The sequence below is a fragment of the Siniperca chuatsi genome, linkage group LG7 (assembly GCF_020085105.1).
Source record: "Siniperca chuatsi isolate FFG_IHB_CAS linkage group LG7, ASM2008510v1, whole genome shotgun sequence".
In the NCBI taxonomy this organism is placed as follows: Eukaryota; Metazoa; Chordata; class Actinopteri; order Centrarchiformes; family Sinipercidae; genus Siniperca; species Siniperca chuatsi.
The window spans coordinates 24,228,641-24,245,055 of NC_058048.1; the positions used below are offsets into that span (position 1 = coordinate 24,228,641).

A 16,415-nucleotide genomic window follows, 5' to 3' on the forward strand; every position below is an offset into this window, starting at 1 on the left:
GTATGTGTGTGGGGCAATAGAGAGGGGGGTGGAAGGAAGGTGGCGGCCACGTGGGTGGTCGTCACAAACTAAGCCAAATGACAGGCAGGCCTGCGAATCTCCAACAAAAGGACAGAGCCAAAACGGGAGTTTGAACTCTATTTGTCCTCAAGATAACGTGCAGCTTAACTGGCTAAGCTACCACGATATCTGGGCCGTTTGAGATGTGTGTAAATGTACGTATAAATGTGTGTGGGTTAGTGGAGATAAAAGAGAGAGGAAAGCACACAGAGTAAGGCACAAGAAATCTCAAATGCCGTGAAAAAGTTTGTTTTGGAGTTGTCCGGTGGAGTTTCTCTCAAGCTCGGACGCTGACGAAGGGTCCAATGGCGAAACTGTTCCTTTCAGGGCAGCAAAGGAAAACAGCGGTTGACTTCGGTAGGAAGAGAGGCTCAGTGGCGATCTTGCTCTCCGTGAAGGGAACAGTCAGTCCGTGTATCCTCCTGCAGGTACGGGATCATTATGGGGAGTAAACGATCAGGATCAGGAGGAAGTGTTCAGCAAACACAAAATAGTCTGTTTCTCGTCCAGCATGCGCTGGGATTTCATGCACCGCGTTGCGTGTGCCGTCCAATGGGAATCCAGTGTTAGGTGTGAATCAATGGCTGTCGGCTTGGCGCCTGTAGGCGCCAGGTAGGCCTGTCTTTTGTCCCTCACATGTGGTGAGATTAGTCGAGGCCCAACATATGTATTTCAGATACACGCTCAAATATTTCTTGTTTTAAATAAATATAATATAAATCCATAATTATATGTTTATGTATTTGCAATTTTCATCAAAAACACATTTGGATGTGGTTAAATTATATACAGACTGTTGAACCTGCATTTACAAACTGCTTGTCATGTGTGAATTTCGCTGCATTTGTGTGTGGGTTTTTTGAGACTTACCTGCCACGGTTCAATTCAAAAATTTTCTGTAGCCTATATATGTGGGCCTACCACCTGCACGGATAGGTGTAGATGTCTGGGTTGGGTGCCAGGCAAAGGCAAGGGTTATTGGATGACTGACGCCTGGCTATAAAACAGGCTCTTGGGACATGTATAGTCACCTCTCTGGTAGGGAGAGAGATGGAACTAGTGCAGTGTCTTTTTTAAGGGGAATGGCACAGAAGTACAAAGAGGAACTTAGGAACAAGGTAAAGAGTTCTGACATCTGGAAGGGGCTTGGAGTACAAAGTCCATTAAAGTTTGTGTCAAAACCCAATAATGGATAGCAATCTATAGACAGTTTTTGATTGCAAAGAACTACACATTTTAAAAAGCATAGGTAAGAATCACTGCTCAATGGTGAACACAAGTTTTTGCAAAGGTGTGATGAGGAGACCTGATGGAATACACACTTTGTCATAGTTTTTCAATTGCAAAGAGGTGCCCATATACACATATTGGACTATACTCCATATTTGTTAACCATGTTCCTTCAGTGAGCTTTCAAATTGAGCCTTCCCTAAATGTAGCCCTCTCAAACAGTGTAAATATGGTGCTGATTGTTGTTGAATTCCTGGGAGATTGTAATGGGCTGGGAAAATGAGATTCTGGGGAAGAATGATCTCGAAATGGATCGCCTTCCTGCTGTAGATAATTCTCAGAGTGGGTCTGCTTCCATTGATCTGCGCTTGATTTGGCAGGTCAGTTTTTCTCTCTGTCCTTCTAAACTGAGAAATGACCAACAAAGACACATACGGAGAGGGAGCGAGCCAAGCAGATAATGAAGTGTTCAATTATAGGGACACAGAACACATTTAAAATGGAGCTACTCCAGCTACTCACTCTGTTTCTGGAAGTGCCTCCTATTTTTTTTCCCTCAGGTCTTAATAGAGAGTGCTATCAAATTAAAGCCATGTATCATTTGGTTATACACAGAATCACTGCAGGCACTCATAGACAGATGCCCATTGCTCAACTCTCAGTCTGTGATATGTAACCACAAGGCAACACATAATCTGTCTCAATCTCTATCACTCTCCCTTTGTCTCTGTCTCTGCCCTGCCCCTGTTTTTACTAAATAAGGAGTAAGACATGGGCAGCAAGGCCAGTCACCACGTTCAATTCAAGCTGGTTCTGTCTTGTTCCCATTACAGGAGAAATCACCAGTGACATGAGACATGTAGGTGCTTCAGAGGAATTATCTGATCAAGGCTTGTGGTTGATTAGATTTTTGTGCCTCCATTCTGATGAATTAATCTCATGTAAGACACAAATTACAGAATGCAGGGAAGTCAGGGAATGATTTGGCACATGCATACTCTTCTTTCAACACTGCCTTGCTTCAGATTTACACAGTTAAACCTGACAAATCCACTGGAGCAAATGGAGGTTAGGTGGTGCATTAGAAAAGCTGTTGAGAGAGAGATGGGGGAATTACTCATACATTTTTTTTATGTTTTTCCCTTTATGTTTACCCCGTGTGTGTTTTATTAAATGTTTAGTCATTGCAGTTTAAAGTCAACATACTCCAGAGCAGGTTAAGCAGGCAAAGCATACGCTAGTTACAACTTAATAGGGAATTCTGGAAAACAATTATTGCAGCTGCAATTAAAAATACTTGTTGCATTAGAGTGTTTTGTCAGCCTTTGTTTATTTAAAAGCATTCAGGGAGTAAACATATAATTCATGTAAAGGTTTGCACAAGTATACAGGACGCATGCTATTGTGTATGCCCGTGACTTTATTATCATCATCGTCATAAGCCGAAATATGATTCCGTCATTAATCACATGGACATAAATTGTTTTTCAATAAACTCTTTCTCCTTGTGCCCTTGGGATGCAGGAAGTGAAGCAATATGTGAATGAGAAACAAGAGCTGTGCAGAGCTGCTGAGCATAATTGGTTGTGAATAACTTGGATGCAGTGGCTGCGGTAATAATGTTCTTATCATCCCTTCCATGTCAGGCTCTGTCGCTGCACTAGGTTTTCCTCTCTCACTCTATTAATCAGTGTCGGGATGCATCGGCACTTGCCATACTCCTGCAACCTCAGGGAGCCTCATCATTGATTACACTGACTTGCTGTTGCAGCAGCAGGATGGTCAGGTGTCTGCTGCCGTTGTAACTGTCATCATGACACTGTCCCCATTTCAAATGAACATGTGTCCAGCCAAGGTGGAGGTTGGAGTTTATCAGGGCTGAGAGGAGAAGAAAGACATTGGTGACCAGTTTTTCCTGAAAGGCTTTTGCTCTTGTATTTGCCCCAGTTAGTGTCATTTAATACCTCTGCAAATGTAAAAGATTTTGTCACTGTGTTTATACCTGGTTGGCTACACAGGATGAATAGGAAATTAGTGAATATTTGCCAGGTTTTACCGCCAAAAATGGAACCTTTGTGCTACAGTGAGAGTGCTGCTAATCTTAAGGAGATGTTTGTATTGTTATAAGTGGTAATGTATACCGAATCCTGCATTTTCTGATGTGTCTGACTGAATAGCTCTGTGTTGTATTGATCTGCCTGTTGCTGCAGCCCATTAGTGCGCCTACTCAGTGTACGTGCAAACACATTTTGGTTAAAAACAAAAGAGCTCAGCATTTTGAATATAATCTGACCGTGTCAAAATTTATTCTTGTGCCAACCAAACCAATACAGCAGCAGCAGCTCTGTGATATGACAGTTAATCAATGCTTTCTGTCAAATTCTGTCATTCTTTATTTGCACAGCATGCATACACCTGCTGTCAACATTCAGCCCATCAGATGTTGAATAAGGTTCATGACAGAGATGGATTGCATTGGATTGGATTGTGAGGCTAACATCAGAGTGCCAAATTATTCTGGGAAGTTTTAATAAGATATTTGTCAGTGTGATGGGCAGGTGTGACTATGGTGACCTTGGGCTGGCTGTCTGGGCATTATGTTGTGACCGAGACTACATGGGATACACTTAGACTTTAGATGCAGCATGAATGATAAATACATTTGCGTTGAATAGTCATAATGACCCCTCCTGAACTTAAAGCATACTATGTATATCAAATATATTCTACTAATTGTTATTGTACAAATTCTTCTCTGTTTGCAAAGTGTGGCTCTATGTGCCACACTCTCTGTCTAGGTTGTTGGTAAACCCTAGTGAAACTTCTGATACACACATTCAAGGTGGATCCGGTAAGTCAGTACAAAGCTGATGATACAGCGAAGAAAACTGAAAATGTCTTTGAAGAGGTCCCTGTTTTGTCTGCTTTTTTCCCCCAAAAGCTCAAGGGAGGAGAACACAAGAGATCAATGACAGAAATATTTCATTATCAATAAATAAATAAAAACTCAAAAGGGAACTTTATATCATGAAAAAATTCAAGAATAACATTGCCAGTAAAAATCTAAAAATATAGATACTGTAAAACAGAAAACAGAAAGACATCTTATTTGGTTCAAATACTTTCTTTCTCAGTTTTATTGCTTCTCTGACTCTCTCTCCAACTACAGATGGTCCAAGGCCAACCCAGAAAGAAATAATTTCTCTGCGGGCGTTCATGCTTCTCTTCCTCAAGCAACTCATCCTGAAGGTATATCCCACCTGTCTTCATGCGTCGCAGCCCCTCTCACGGCTTGATTTTGAGCTGCGCTGAGAAAATATGGAGATTGTCGATTCTCACTGTCTTATCCTTTAAAATGTTCTGCCGGTCTGCTCCTTAATAAATTCAGTGCTATTTATTTCTTTCTTTAGATTTCTTCTAAAAAGTGTGTGCTTGGAAGAAAACCAGTTGTGCTGTAAGAAATTTAAGTCAAGAAAAAATTAATAAATGACAGTTTTGATAATTATTTAATCATTTAAGTAATTTATCAAGTAAAGATACCAAACATTTGTTGGTTCCAGCTTTTCGAATGAGACAAATGTTTTGTTTTGTTATGTTTTGTTATGTTTTTCTTTGTTTAAATTAATTGTAATTGACTCCCTCTGGGTTTGCTGACTGTTAACATACAAAGTTAGCCCTTATAAGGCATCACATTTGGCTCTGGAAATGTATGGCAGGTATTTGTCATTATTTTGTTGTTTTATTGACTAAATGAATGAAATTATTTAAAAAATAAATGATAGACTAATCAATAACACCAAATATTGCTGAGTGCTGGACTACATATTACACATTTGAATATTTTTTATGTTTTATTCTGCACAGTTTTTGTCATATTGCATCCCAGCATGCCATATCGCTGCTGATAATTATCTTCCCACCTTTTGTAACAGGCTTTCCAGGGCATGGCAGAAATAAGAGGAATTTTAATACTGGACAGACAACAGGCTTGGGGTCTACAGGTTATCACCAGGCCAAACTTCTTAGGCAAACAAGAGTTGGCTTTTCAATCTGTCTTGTTGTAGAAACATACATTCTCATGACAGGTGCATCAACTGCACACCCAATCTAAGCACATCAATAAAAATGGACACACTGGAGGCCCTTAACACTTAGTGTTCTTCATCCAGTAATTTCTAGTACTTTTTTTTTAAATGTAGGCAGACATACTAAACCTTTGTAATGCAGTGACCCTTCTCCAATTATTTGCCTTGTACATCGTTAAGGTTTTTATGTTTTCCTATTTTTGCGTTCTTTCAGGACCGAGGTGTGAAGGAGGATGAGCTGCAGAGCATCCTGAACTATTTGTTAACAATTCATGAGGTACATGAGAGTCTATTCCTGCTCCAAGTGAATTCACTCAGTCTGTTAGTGTGCCACTTTGCTGCACTAAGCTACAACGTCATATTTCATCTTCACAGTTGCTATTCAAGGATAAGTTATTTTTTCTAGCATTTAAACTAACCAGCAAGATGAATTAATCATTTTGATTAGCAATGGTCCACCACTGTCCCTGTACTGTTGTAAGGTGTACCAGGGGCGCAGGTATATTCTGCAATTGCAGGTGATACAATTGTAAGGCACATACATTATGTCTTTGCTGCAGTTGCAGTTACAGACTCTTAGCAAAGAACAAAAACTGTATTCTCTCTCATCACCTGCTCCCTTTTCTATTTATCTTGTATCATCTTTCTCTCCTGGTTTGTCTGCAGGATGAGAATCTGCATGATGTGTTGCAGTTGGTGGTTGCCCTCATGTCTGAGCATCCAGCTTCCATGATCCCTGCTTTTGACCAGAGAAATGGAATACGGTAAGCCCCTCAAGGGAAGACACAATCCCTTCACTGTTCAGGCACAAAATGAAGTGGTGATTTCACAAAATAAACCTAAGCACCTAACACTTGTGCTGTTTCTGTGTGCCTATGATATGTATGAATTATTCATAAGTTCAGTGAGGAAAAAAAACTATGCATGGAAAAGTAACAATATTAACATATTGATTTCACAATACGACACGGATGATCAAACGTACCCCATGTGATCCTATAAAATATAAATGCACACAGTGTAGCACTACTTGTGAGTTCGAAGGAATTCATTGTGGAAAGGCTGCTGCTTTCATTAGAACATTCATTTAATGCTAATGTAAATTCTCCCCGAAGGAAAATGGTTGTCAGCTAACCAGTACAGAGCCTTTTCATCAACGGGGCTATATTTTATTCTGTCAAGACATGGTGCTGTTGCCAGCTTTCTCTGCTTGTGTCTATTCCAGGGTAATCTACAAGCTCATGGCCTCTAAGAGTGAAAGCATTCGAGTACAATCCCTCAAAGTCCTTGGGTACTTCCTCAAGCATCTGGGCCACAAGTAAGTAACCCATTCCAATAGCTGTGTAGTAGACTGTAATTACACACTCTAAGTGTTTTATAATAAATAGTCTGAAGGTTAATGTATTGTCAGATGTTTTAAAAATAGATGCATGTTGCTATCTATTTTGTTATCTACTCTGTGTTGTTTTGCCATTTTAAGCATTTCCATGTCCCTACAATGTCCAGATTACAAACATTACGATAGGCTACTAGGTTATAAACTGAAAAATCATAAAACATGTTTTACATTCAGAGAGATGATTCATCTGTTCCTGCCACTCTTTTGAAAAAGTGTGCAATTAGAAGAGCCAAAAAAACTTTTGACTGGATGCCAGTTTTGCAAATTAGGGTGCACTTCTTTGTAGAACACCTGAATTCCTGGCATTGTGCCCTAAAACCATTACTTCACATAAGAAAATGGTGGAAGAGGTCCAAGTTACTGTCCCGCAGAGTGAAATAAATAATAAGCTACCCACTAGGATGTCAACATATCCTCTGTATGCTGCATGTTGGAGAGGAGAGAGGATACCACGGGTGGAGAGCCGATGACTCAAAATGCCGGATGCAGGGATGGATGGAGAAGATATGGGGGTTTTGCTATGCTCACAATGGTGGGGCACCAGGTGTTGTGGTGTTACTGGTGCCTGCTGAATGGAGAGAAAGGGCAGCCATAAGCACATGCTAGACCGCCCCAGGTGCAAGTGAAAGGCCTTTATCCTCAAGGGACATGAGGGCTTCATGAAAGCCTGCCTTTCACCCCTTGCTTTAATAGCTTTCATACATTTTAGAGCACCGTCCTAGTACACCGTGAGCTCCAGTGAAACTCTTCCGTGCGTTGTAGTTATTACTTTTTGATAATTTAATTTTGTCATTTTATATTTCTTCGTTCAGTGATGATAGATATTGTTAGTTCTGTCTGGGTTGATGGGTCAAATGATCAGTATGATGTGATCTACAGATTTGTTGTAGTAGTTTTTGGGGGCATGCAGTACAAAACAACCAGAAAAAGTATTGAGAGAGAAAAGCCAGGATATATGACATAAGCTCGGCTCAGACTTCTGTCTTATAATTGCAAATACTCAACCAAAAAAGATAAAACATAATGAATATTGCATGTCAAGTTTATAATTATAGAACTAAATATGCTTCCTGCTGTAACAGCAGTGTATTTAATCTCTTCTCACTGAATAGCATACATCCAATTTTCATATTTTAAACAGTGTCTTCATTTCAACATTGTCTTAACTGATGATTTAAACTATATTCAGGGAAAGAGACAGTGACTTTGTCTGGATTTATACTCATTAAAGCATTTACAATAAGGCCTCTCCTCTCACTGTACCTCCTTGGTTGAGCAGACTTGTACAAGTTCCACCTCAGCTTGCTATGGATCATCAGTCTGGCCTTTTCTCCCAAATTTCCATATTTATACAGTTGAGAGAAATGCTACTCTTCTCCTAAGTGTCCAATTTGCCAGCCTCTGCAAAATACAAAAAAAAAATTGTCGACTTATTAGGAAAGTCCCAACTTGTCTTGCGGCAGTGGCAGCAGCTTTGGCTTAGCATTGTGACAGCAGTCCTTATGCTGTTTGCAGAAGTAGTTTGTCAGTGTTGAACCCATACACCTGTGCTATACCTATGTTGTATCCTGGAGTCTTTCCTAGTGACAGGCTAACTTCATTATCCTACACACCTCCAACAAAATTCCCCTAATTTATGACAGCAGGCAGTTCCTGACACTTGTCTCCAGAGCCCAGCTCCCTGTGGGAGAGAATAGGGAAGCAAGCTGATGGCACTCACTGATCCTTTCAGTGGCTTAGGGAGCTCTAAACAAGCCACTTCACCATTATGTCTCTGTGTGTGTTTGTGTGTGTTTATCCACAGGAGGAAGGTGGAGATCATGCACACACACAGCCTCTTTACTCTTCTGGGAGAGAGGCTCATGCTGCACACCAACACTGTGACCGTGACGACCTACAACACTCTGTATGAGGTAACAAAACATTTTCCTCTCAAATGTCCCAACATTACTGCACCAGTGGTCTCTGTGTACAGAATGTGTGACTGATGTCTTCTCACCGCTTCCCGCACCAGATTCTGACAGAGCAAGTCTGCACACAGGTAGTTCACAAACCTCATCCTGAGCCCGACTCCACTGTCAAGATTCAGAACCCAAGTAAGCCTGTGACAGCCTGTTAACATTGAGTTTTATTCTTTCTAAAGTACTCGGTTCTCTGGTAAAATTGACAATATGTGTATATTTGTGTTTGCTTGCTTGTTCTATCAGTGATTCTCAAGGTGGTAGCCACATTATTGAAGAACTCCGCCCCCTGCACAGAGCTGATGGAGGTCCGGCGGCTCTTCCTTTCAGACATGATCAAACTGTTCAACAACAGCCGAGAGAACAGACGGTGAGCAGAACTTAAACCGCCTTTTACTCATCCAATCCATCAGTTATCTTGCTGATTAATGTATCAAAGAAAAGAGAAAAAAGGCACATTGTTCCCCCCCCCACCATGTTTAATAGGCTCATATTGATGCTAAATCATCCTTAGACATGCACATGTTCTCCAACAGATGTTTCTGTGACAGTTACTCCTCTCTTTTTCACTCTCACACCCAATCTCTCCTTCTGATACACACACGCACACATTTTGAGACATATTGCAATTAAATTAAGTCTTATCAAACCACTGACCTAAATCAGCAACATAATTAGCCTAAAATCAATAGGCAGAAAGTACTTCGTCAAGTCAAACTGTTGAATTGAAAAAAACACTTAATTGCTTTTCACTTTCTGCCCCTTTTCTATCTTGGCTGTCATTTTGTTTTGTGAGATACTGCTGCCAAATAAACAAATAAATATATGAATGGCCAAATGATCAAAACAATCAGTTATTATGTGAATAACAAAATGCCAAATAGCACCTATATGTTCTTTGGACACAAAGGAGGGTGTTGAGGAGAAGCAGAAAGAATAATTGGCCTAAATGATTTTTAATTTTTATGGAAAAACTCAAAGTACATTGAAAATTAGTCATCAATTATAAATGTCAAACTTGCTAAAGATAAGAGGATCAGAGTTTATTCAAATTACCCAAACGTATTATCAGGCTTACGTAAGGCAGATTTTATTTGTTGATCGTGTGGTGATGTGCTTATTGCAGGTGTCTGCTTCAGTGTTCCGTATGGCAGGACTGGATGTTTTCTCTTGGCTTCATTAACCCTAAAAACTCTGACGAGCAGAAGATCACTGAGATGGTGTACAACATCTTTCGTATTTTGCTCTACCATGCCATCAAGTATGAGTGGGGCGGATGGCGCGTGTGGGTGGACACACTCTCTATAGCCCACTCAAAGGTGTGTACTGTACTATACTGTATAACAAATAGGAAACACTGACCTCTGGTGTTGAGGGAGACATTTTTATCTATTTTGTCTCAACTGTTAAGCTTCTTCTACACTGTTCTTCACAGTTGCTTGCATCATAAATATGTGGCTAACATTGTCTATAACGTTACCCTTTTTATAGGTAACATATGAGGCACATAAAGAGTACTTGGCTAAGATGTATGAAGAGTACCAGCGTCAGGAGGAGGAGAATATTAAGAAAGGGAAGAAGGGTTTGGTCAGCACCATCTCTGGTCTATCTGCTCAGGCCTCTGGCATCAAGGGCACGGTTGAGATCAGAGAAATGGACGATAACTCCCAGACACCTGAGAGTGAGAAGGACTATGAGAGTGCAGACTCATGCAACCTGCTGGCTGAAGGGAAGGGGCCTGAAGAGGGCCTCAGAGGACCGGAGGGTATGGTAGATGGGGTCAGGGTCAAAGTTCATGACCTTCTGGTGGACATCAAGGCTGAAAAGGTGGAGGCTACAGAGGTTAAGTTAGATGATATGGACTTGTCCTCTGAAACTCTGGGAGTATCTGAGAATGGAGCACTGGTGGAGGTGGATTCTCTGTTGGATAATGTTTATTGTGCTGCTGTGGAAAAGCTCAACAGCAATGTCAACCATGTGCTGTTGCCAAAGAGCAGCATGGATGACCAAAGTGCACCCCCTCTCATTACTCTAGATGATGACAAGGATAGCATCCCTAACACCAACAATTTCCTGTTTGGCAAGGTGACAGGCAGCATGGAGGATAAGCTACTGCCTGATCTCAGTCCAGCTGAGCCTTTAGTCCTTCCCAGCCCAGAGCCTCCAGTCCACACCAGCGCCAGTGATGAACTGGGCCTTCTTGCTCACATGACAGGCAGCTCTGAGCTTGGCTCCTTACCCAGTATCCCGGAGAAGGATGAGTTTGAACTACAGACAGCCTTGGAGGGCATCAGCTCTGTGGCTGGTACTGAGGCTGAGGTCTCCTCCAATAGCCCAGAGGTCACTGAGGGCACAGCTGCAGTGGCATCTGAAGGGGACTCCTTGACTGTTAAGACTAGCAGTGCAGCAGATGCAACAAGCAACACTTCTGACACAGAGAGATCAGATGACAGCAAAGACAAGGAGATGAAGGAGATGAAGAAGATTCAGACAACAACCACCACACAGGTTGCTAAATTATCATGTAACTCATTCATGTAAATTGAGTTATCCAGTAATATCCAACACAAAAAAAGGCTTCCCATTCCCGTCTCATGAAATAAATAAATAGAGGTTGGAAAGCGAGGAGGGAGACCATTTACCATTGTCAGGATGTGTTGGCCTTTAGTGAACAGTTCTATATTAACAGACCCATAGGGATCATTCCCTTGTCCAACTCTGGTTGTAATGGGGACAAGATAGCCTGGTGCACATCAGGCAACATCCCTCTGAGACTCAGGAAAGTGGGCTGCTAGAATAGTTGGAAGAGCCAACAGAAGGGCAGAAATAGATGAAGCATTATTCTGCAACAGTCGCCTGGGATTTGTTCATTTCTCCCCTCCTCTCGTATGAGCTGTGCTCTTTCTCAGAGGTCAGGCTCTCTTGCCTAGACTGGGTCACTGATGGAGGGCCAGTGGGAGGCAGAGTTTATTTTTAAACCTTTCCCCGCTGTTGTGTAATTGCTCATGGTTAATTCATCACTGCTGCTTTTTAAACAGGCTTTTTTGCAGCACCTTGCTGACTCATTTATCTTATGTTTAGAGTTTGCATTGAGCTTGTTGTATTTTTGTCTTTACCCACAGGCAGGAATAGGTTATTTGAGGACTCACTTTAATCTGGCAATTCATCATTCATAGTGAATAGTATGCCCGTAGCATTATATTTCCTTAAGGTGCACTATCGATCTTGACAGAAGAATAGGATTAGTAACTCGTTTGTAAGCAGTATCTCATGAAACAGTTTTTTACTGATTAATTGGTCTCCCATCAGAGTCTACATGGCCGACTAGCCACTCAGATGGAGAGGGACATACGTGTGGACTTGGGCTTCAGGGCTATGCCCATGACAGAGGAACAGCGACGTCAGTTCAGCCCCGGCCCACGGACCACCATGTTCCGCATCCCAGAGTTCAAATGGTCAGCCATGCACCAGAGACTGCTCACTGACCTGCTGTTTGCACTGGAGAGTGACGTCCATGTCTGGAGGAGGTGTGTGAAGTGGTTTATGTGCGCTTGAGAGAGACAGAGAGGGAGGGTGAGCATGGTGCTTGTAGTGATACTCAGATTACCTTTCCATATCAGAACTAACATAGATTTGTATTGCTGTTTTTAGACTTTCATTGAATCTAACTTTTTTTTTTTTTCGAAAAATGTTTTGATTTATTTCACACATATGGTTTATATAATGTGAAAAATGCTGGTACCCATAATAATCAATTTTTTTCCCCTCCTTCCCCTGCAGCCACTCCACCAAATCTGTCATGGACTTTGTTAATAGTAATGAGAACATTATTTTTGTCCACAACACTATCCACCTCATCTCACAAATGGTAGACAACATCATTATCGCTTGTGGAGGGATCTTGCCCCTTCTCTCAGCTGCCACCTCTCCTTCTGTAAGTGCACCTCACTGTCTTCACTGTGGGTCAATAATGCCATCTAGTGGGAGTTTATTATAACCGCTTAGTCCATGGTTGTCTGTAGTTTACTACAGTACATTATGTACCTTTTGGGAAATAAGACTTGTTTGTGTTTATTGTTTGGGGCCACCTTTATTTGCTCAGCTTCACCGTGCTACAATTAATGCTGAGGACATTACATTGGTACATTTTCACATGTTTGTAATTCACTTCCCTGTGTGTGATTTATGTTTAGTTTTTATCAATCTACTGTATTTTTTCTTATCAGGTTTAATTTGTAGTCTTGAACTGAAGTTGATTTTAATCATCTTTTTTGTTTTTGTTTATTTTGTCTGTGCATGTCTAGAGTGCCAAGGTTATTGTTTATACTATTTTAATTTCTCTCTCTTAATTTCACACTGTATTCAACACCCATTTGTGCTTAGTACTATTAAATAGATCTGAAAATGTATTATCCCTCTGCACTGGTGCACATGGCATCCCTCTCAAATATTTTCCCTAGAAAACCTCTCCGTGTTTCAACCCAAAGGGAAGGGCAGTTAACAAAGAAGTGTCTGCTCTGGCTCAACCCCCAAAAAAGTATTTGACAAAATGTCACCTTAGGTGGAGTTAGTTAGCTGAACTCAGATTAAACTCTCCACCAATGTTTACAATTTTGCATACTGCTTCCTCAGAGATGAGGCCCTACTCACCCTTGTGTAATAATAATGACCTATGCGGCTGCCCTTTTCCTGATCTGCAACTGAGTGTCTCTGTCCTAAATTTAGCAGCACACTGTCTTTATATGTGTGATATGCCCCTCTTTCCATATGTATGTTGTATGTTTCTGTTAAAAAAAGGTGAGAATGTGGCAGATATGATATTGTACATGTGCACTTTTGTTTTATGTAACTGGTGTCTTCCTTGTTGCTTGTGCAAGACGGAGTTGGAGAACACTGAGGCAACACAGGGTATGTCCTCAGAGACCGCCATCACTTTCCTGTCCCGTCTCATGGTTCTGGTAGATGTGTTGGTGTTCTCGAGCTCCCTCAACTTCAGTGAGATTGAGGCTGAGAAAAATATGTCCTCCGGTGGCCTGATGCGTCAGTGCCTCAGACTTGGTAAGATTGTATGTTTGCTGCCGTAGATGTGAATGTCAGTGCAGTGGGGAAGTGAAACAATTACAGTATCTTTATGTGGGTTTTTGGGAGGTAAACTGCATATTTTGTTCCACTGGAAAATTGATGAGCTAGAAAATGCCATGACAGTATTCTCTTCACTAACTCTAATAATTCCTCTAATCCCTGAAAATCCAGTTTGATCAGCAAAGCTAATTAATTTCAGAGTCTTTTGCTAATTGTATACTAAATTGCAGAATGTGCAGGGTTTTGCTGCAGTTTCCAGCATAAAAAAAATGACAGGATCATCATTTTGGAATTCATAACAAGGAGAGAGAATCATTTGCAGTGCAATCATGTACTCTTTGCAAATGGTAGCCTTTTGTGTCTGTCATTGGTGTGTCTCATAGTACTCCATGAGGTCCTTTCTGCCCTTGTGTGTGTTTGAAAGTGTCTGTGTACATCATAGAGATTTGATGAATTACATTTGAATGCAAAGTAGATAACTGCTAAATTCAGAATTACAAAATTTTATTGAATCAACTGAATTCAAATTTTGAGTTCAGTTGATTCAATAAAATCGTTTTAGGAGAATTATTTAATACATAAAGCAAGCATAGAAAATGTGTGTATTTGTGTCTCTTTGTCTGTTTTTGTCTGGGCGTGTGAGAGTGTATCTGTGTCTATATCTGTTTGCGCCTGTGGGTCTGTGTGTGCGCAAGCCTGTGTTTGCTAGATTGTTGACTCCAAGTTGTGCTCGGGGGGATGGGAAATAGCCTTCAGCCTTCACAGTGTCCTCGTTGCAAACTTACAATTTCTCATCACTGGCTTCAGTGTGAAATCAGTCTGGCTGCTGATTTTACTCCTGATCTCTGTCCCAGCAGCCTGGAACAAATTGTCATCAGAGATAACTGATTAGTTGTAAAGAGGTCATGCAACATTTAACATCAACATTTAATTTCCATTTAACTGAAATGAGAGCCTGTGTGTGTGTGTGTGCGTGTGTGTCTCTGTGTGTGCAGTGTGTTGTGTGGCAGTTAGGAACTGTCTGGAGTGCAGACAGAGACACAGAGACAGGGGAAATAAGTCTTCCATTCCCAACAACAGCAAGACTCAGGAAATCCTGCAAAATGCTGTGACTTCTAGCAAGGTAGGATGTGATGTCATAACATTGGTTTCTGTGCCACTAGTTGAAAATTTCATGTATACAATGCATTTTATTGTAAGAACATGTTGTTTTCCTATTCTAAGCGTTATTTATACCCCCTATGACACTAAATCTGTCTTTGTGTACTAACCTACAATTGTAGATGTTGTAGATTTTTTCAGTTCCATATTTGTCCGTTTGCTAATCCCTGAAATGATGAAAAAAGAAAAACTTGTTAAACTGAGCTTCGACTAAACAGAGCAGCATGTCATATTGTGTTATCTTTCTGCTTTAGATAGCCGTAGAGGCTGTCCCTAGTAACCTGTCTCCCATCAAGGACCCTGATCGCCTTCTGCAGGATGTGGATATCAATCGACTGCGTGCTGTGGTGTTTCGTGATGTGGTGAGTGCAGGTCTGTGTGTGTGTCTGTGTAGGTGCAGGGCGTCGAGTATGTGCACAACATGCAAGTGTTTGTCACAAAGACTTGGCTGCAGGTAGAGAGGATGAAAATAGGCTTTTTTTCTTTGGCAGACAAACAGGTGTGCAATGTAACACCCTTCAATCAACAGGTGAAACGGCCAACATTCCCTTGTCGACTGAGCTGCTGTCTGTTGAACACAAGTCCACAAAATTTGAATGGATATATTTCAAAGCAACATATTTCAAAGCAAGTATTAGAAATATATTAGAGAATAATTGCAGTACTTTGAATGTATTTCCATGCTCTATGCAAGGTGCATTTCCTGTGAGAGAACCATTTCAGGCAGCAGCAGTGGATTGTGTGAAATGAGATGGCATAACCATATTGTGATTCCTCTCCACAGGATGATAGCAAGCAAGCCCAGTTCCTGGCTTTAGCTGTGGTGTACTTCATCTCTGTCCTCATGGTCTCCAAGTACCGCGACATCCTGGAGCCCCAACGTGAGACTGCCAGGATAAGTAGCCAATCAGGCCGCAGCATGCATCAGGAGATCAATTCACCAACTAGCACAGGTGTTGACAGCTGTGCCATACCTTTTTTACATCCATTCTTTCTGCTCACTAATCTTAGCTTTTAGTGACTGTGTCTGATATAAATGAATGTTAAGTGTCCTTGGTCCTTTCTGATACACTGCTGCCAGCTTGAGCCGAGAGCTCATTCAGTAAAATAGCAGGGATACCCTGCCTGCACTCCACTGGCTCACATATGATTTATTCATGAGCTCTGCTAATTGCACCGCACAGAATTAAATGTGGAAGCAAATGGAGACTCGGTCTGGAGATGATAGTTATGAACTTGAATAGGCATCATCGTTCTCTCTGAAATGAAAGGTAGTATGTGCCTCAGGTCATAAATCATACATTAAGTCATATGAAAGGAAATCAGTGGCTGCCTACAAAGGTTTAACACAATGTCTGCTGCAGTGCCAACTCACTATTATGAGATGCACGAGTGAGCATACTTTATCAACTTCCTTTCAGACAAAAGGGGAAGTGA

General features: G+C 41.2%; 1 protein-coding gene across 10 annotated transcripts in view; it reads left to right on the forward strand.

The window, feature by feature from the left end:
• nbeab (neurobeachin b) overlaps positions 1 to 16,415 on the forward strand; it is a 198,556-nt gene that overhangs the window by 72,241 nt on the left and 109,900 nt on the right. For 5 of the 10 annotated variants that reach the window (XM_044201426.1, XM_044201427.1, XM_044201429.1 and 2 more), the window contains exons 14-28: positions 4,460 to 4,539; positions 5,590 to 5,652; positions 6,042 to 6,139; positions 6,601 to 6,693; positions 8,579 to 8,687; positions 8,789 to 8,870; positions 8,982 to 9,105; positions 9,862 to 10,054; positions 10,227 to 11,243; positions 12,045 to 12,262; positions 12,516 to 12,669; positions 13,613 to 13,793; positions 14,813 to 14,940; positions 15,233 to 15,340; positions 15,763 to 15,931. In XM_044201426.1, coding sequence (XP_044057361.1) covers positions 4,460 to 4,539; positions 5,590 to 5,652; positions 6,042 to 6,139; positions 6,601 to 6,693; positions 8,579 to 8,687; positions 8,789 to 8,870; positions 8,982 to 9,105; positions 9,862 to 10,054; positions 10,227 to 11,243; positions 12,045 to 12,262; positions 12,516 to 12,669; positions 13,613 to 13,793; positions 14,813 to 14,940; positions 15,233 to 15,340; positions 15,763 to 15,931 — 2,817 coding nt within the window. Of the gene's footprint in view, positions 1 to 4,459; positions 4,540 to 5,589; positions 5,653 to 6,041; positions 6,140 to 6,600; positions 6,694 to 8,578; positions 8,688 to 8,788; positions 8,871 to 8,981; positions 9,106 to 9,861; positions 10,055 to 10,226; positions 11,244 to 12,044; positions 12,263 to 12,515; positions 12,670 to 13,612; positions 13,794 to 14,812; positions 14,941 to 15,232; positions 15,341 to 15,487; positions 15,606 to 15,762; positions 15,932 to 16,415 lie in introns of those variants that run through there. The other 5 variants (XM_044201438.1, XM_044201430.1, XM_044201432.1 and 2 more) reach the window with 4 other exon arrangements.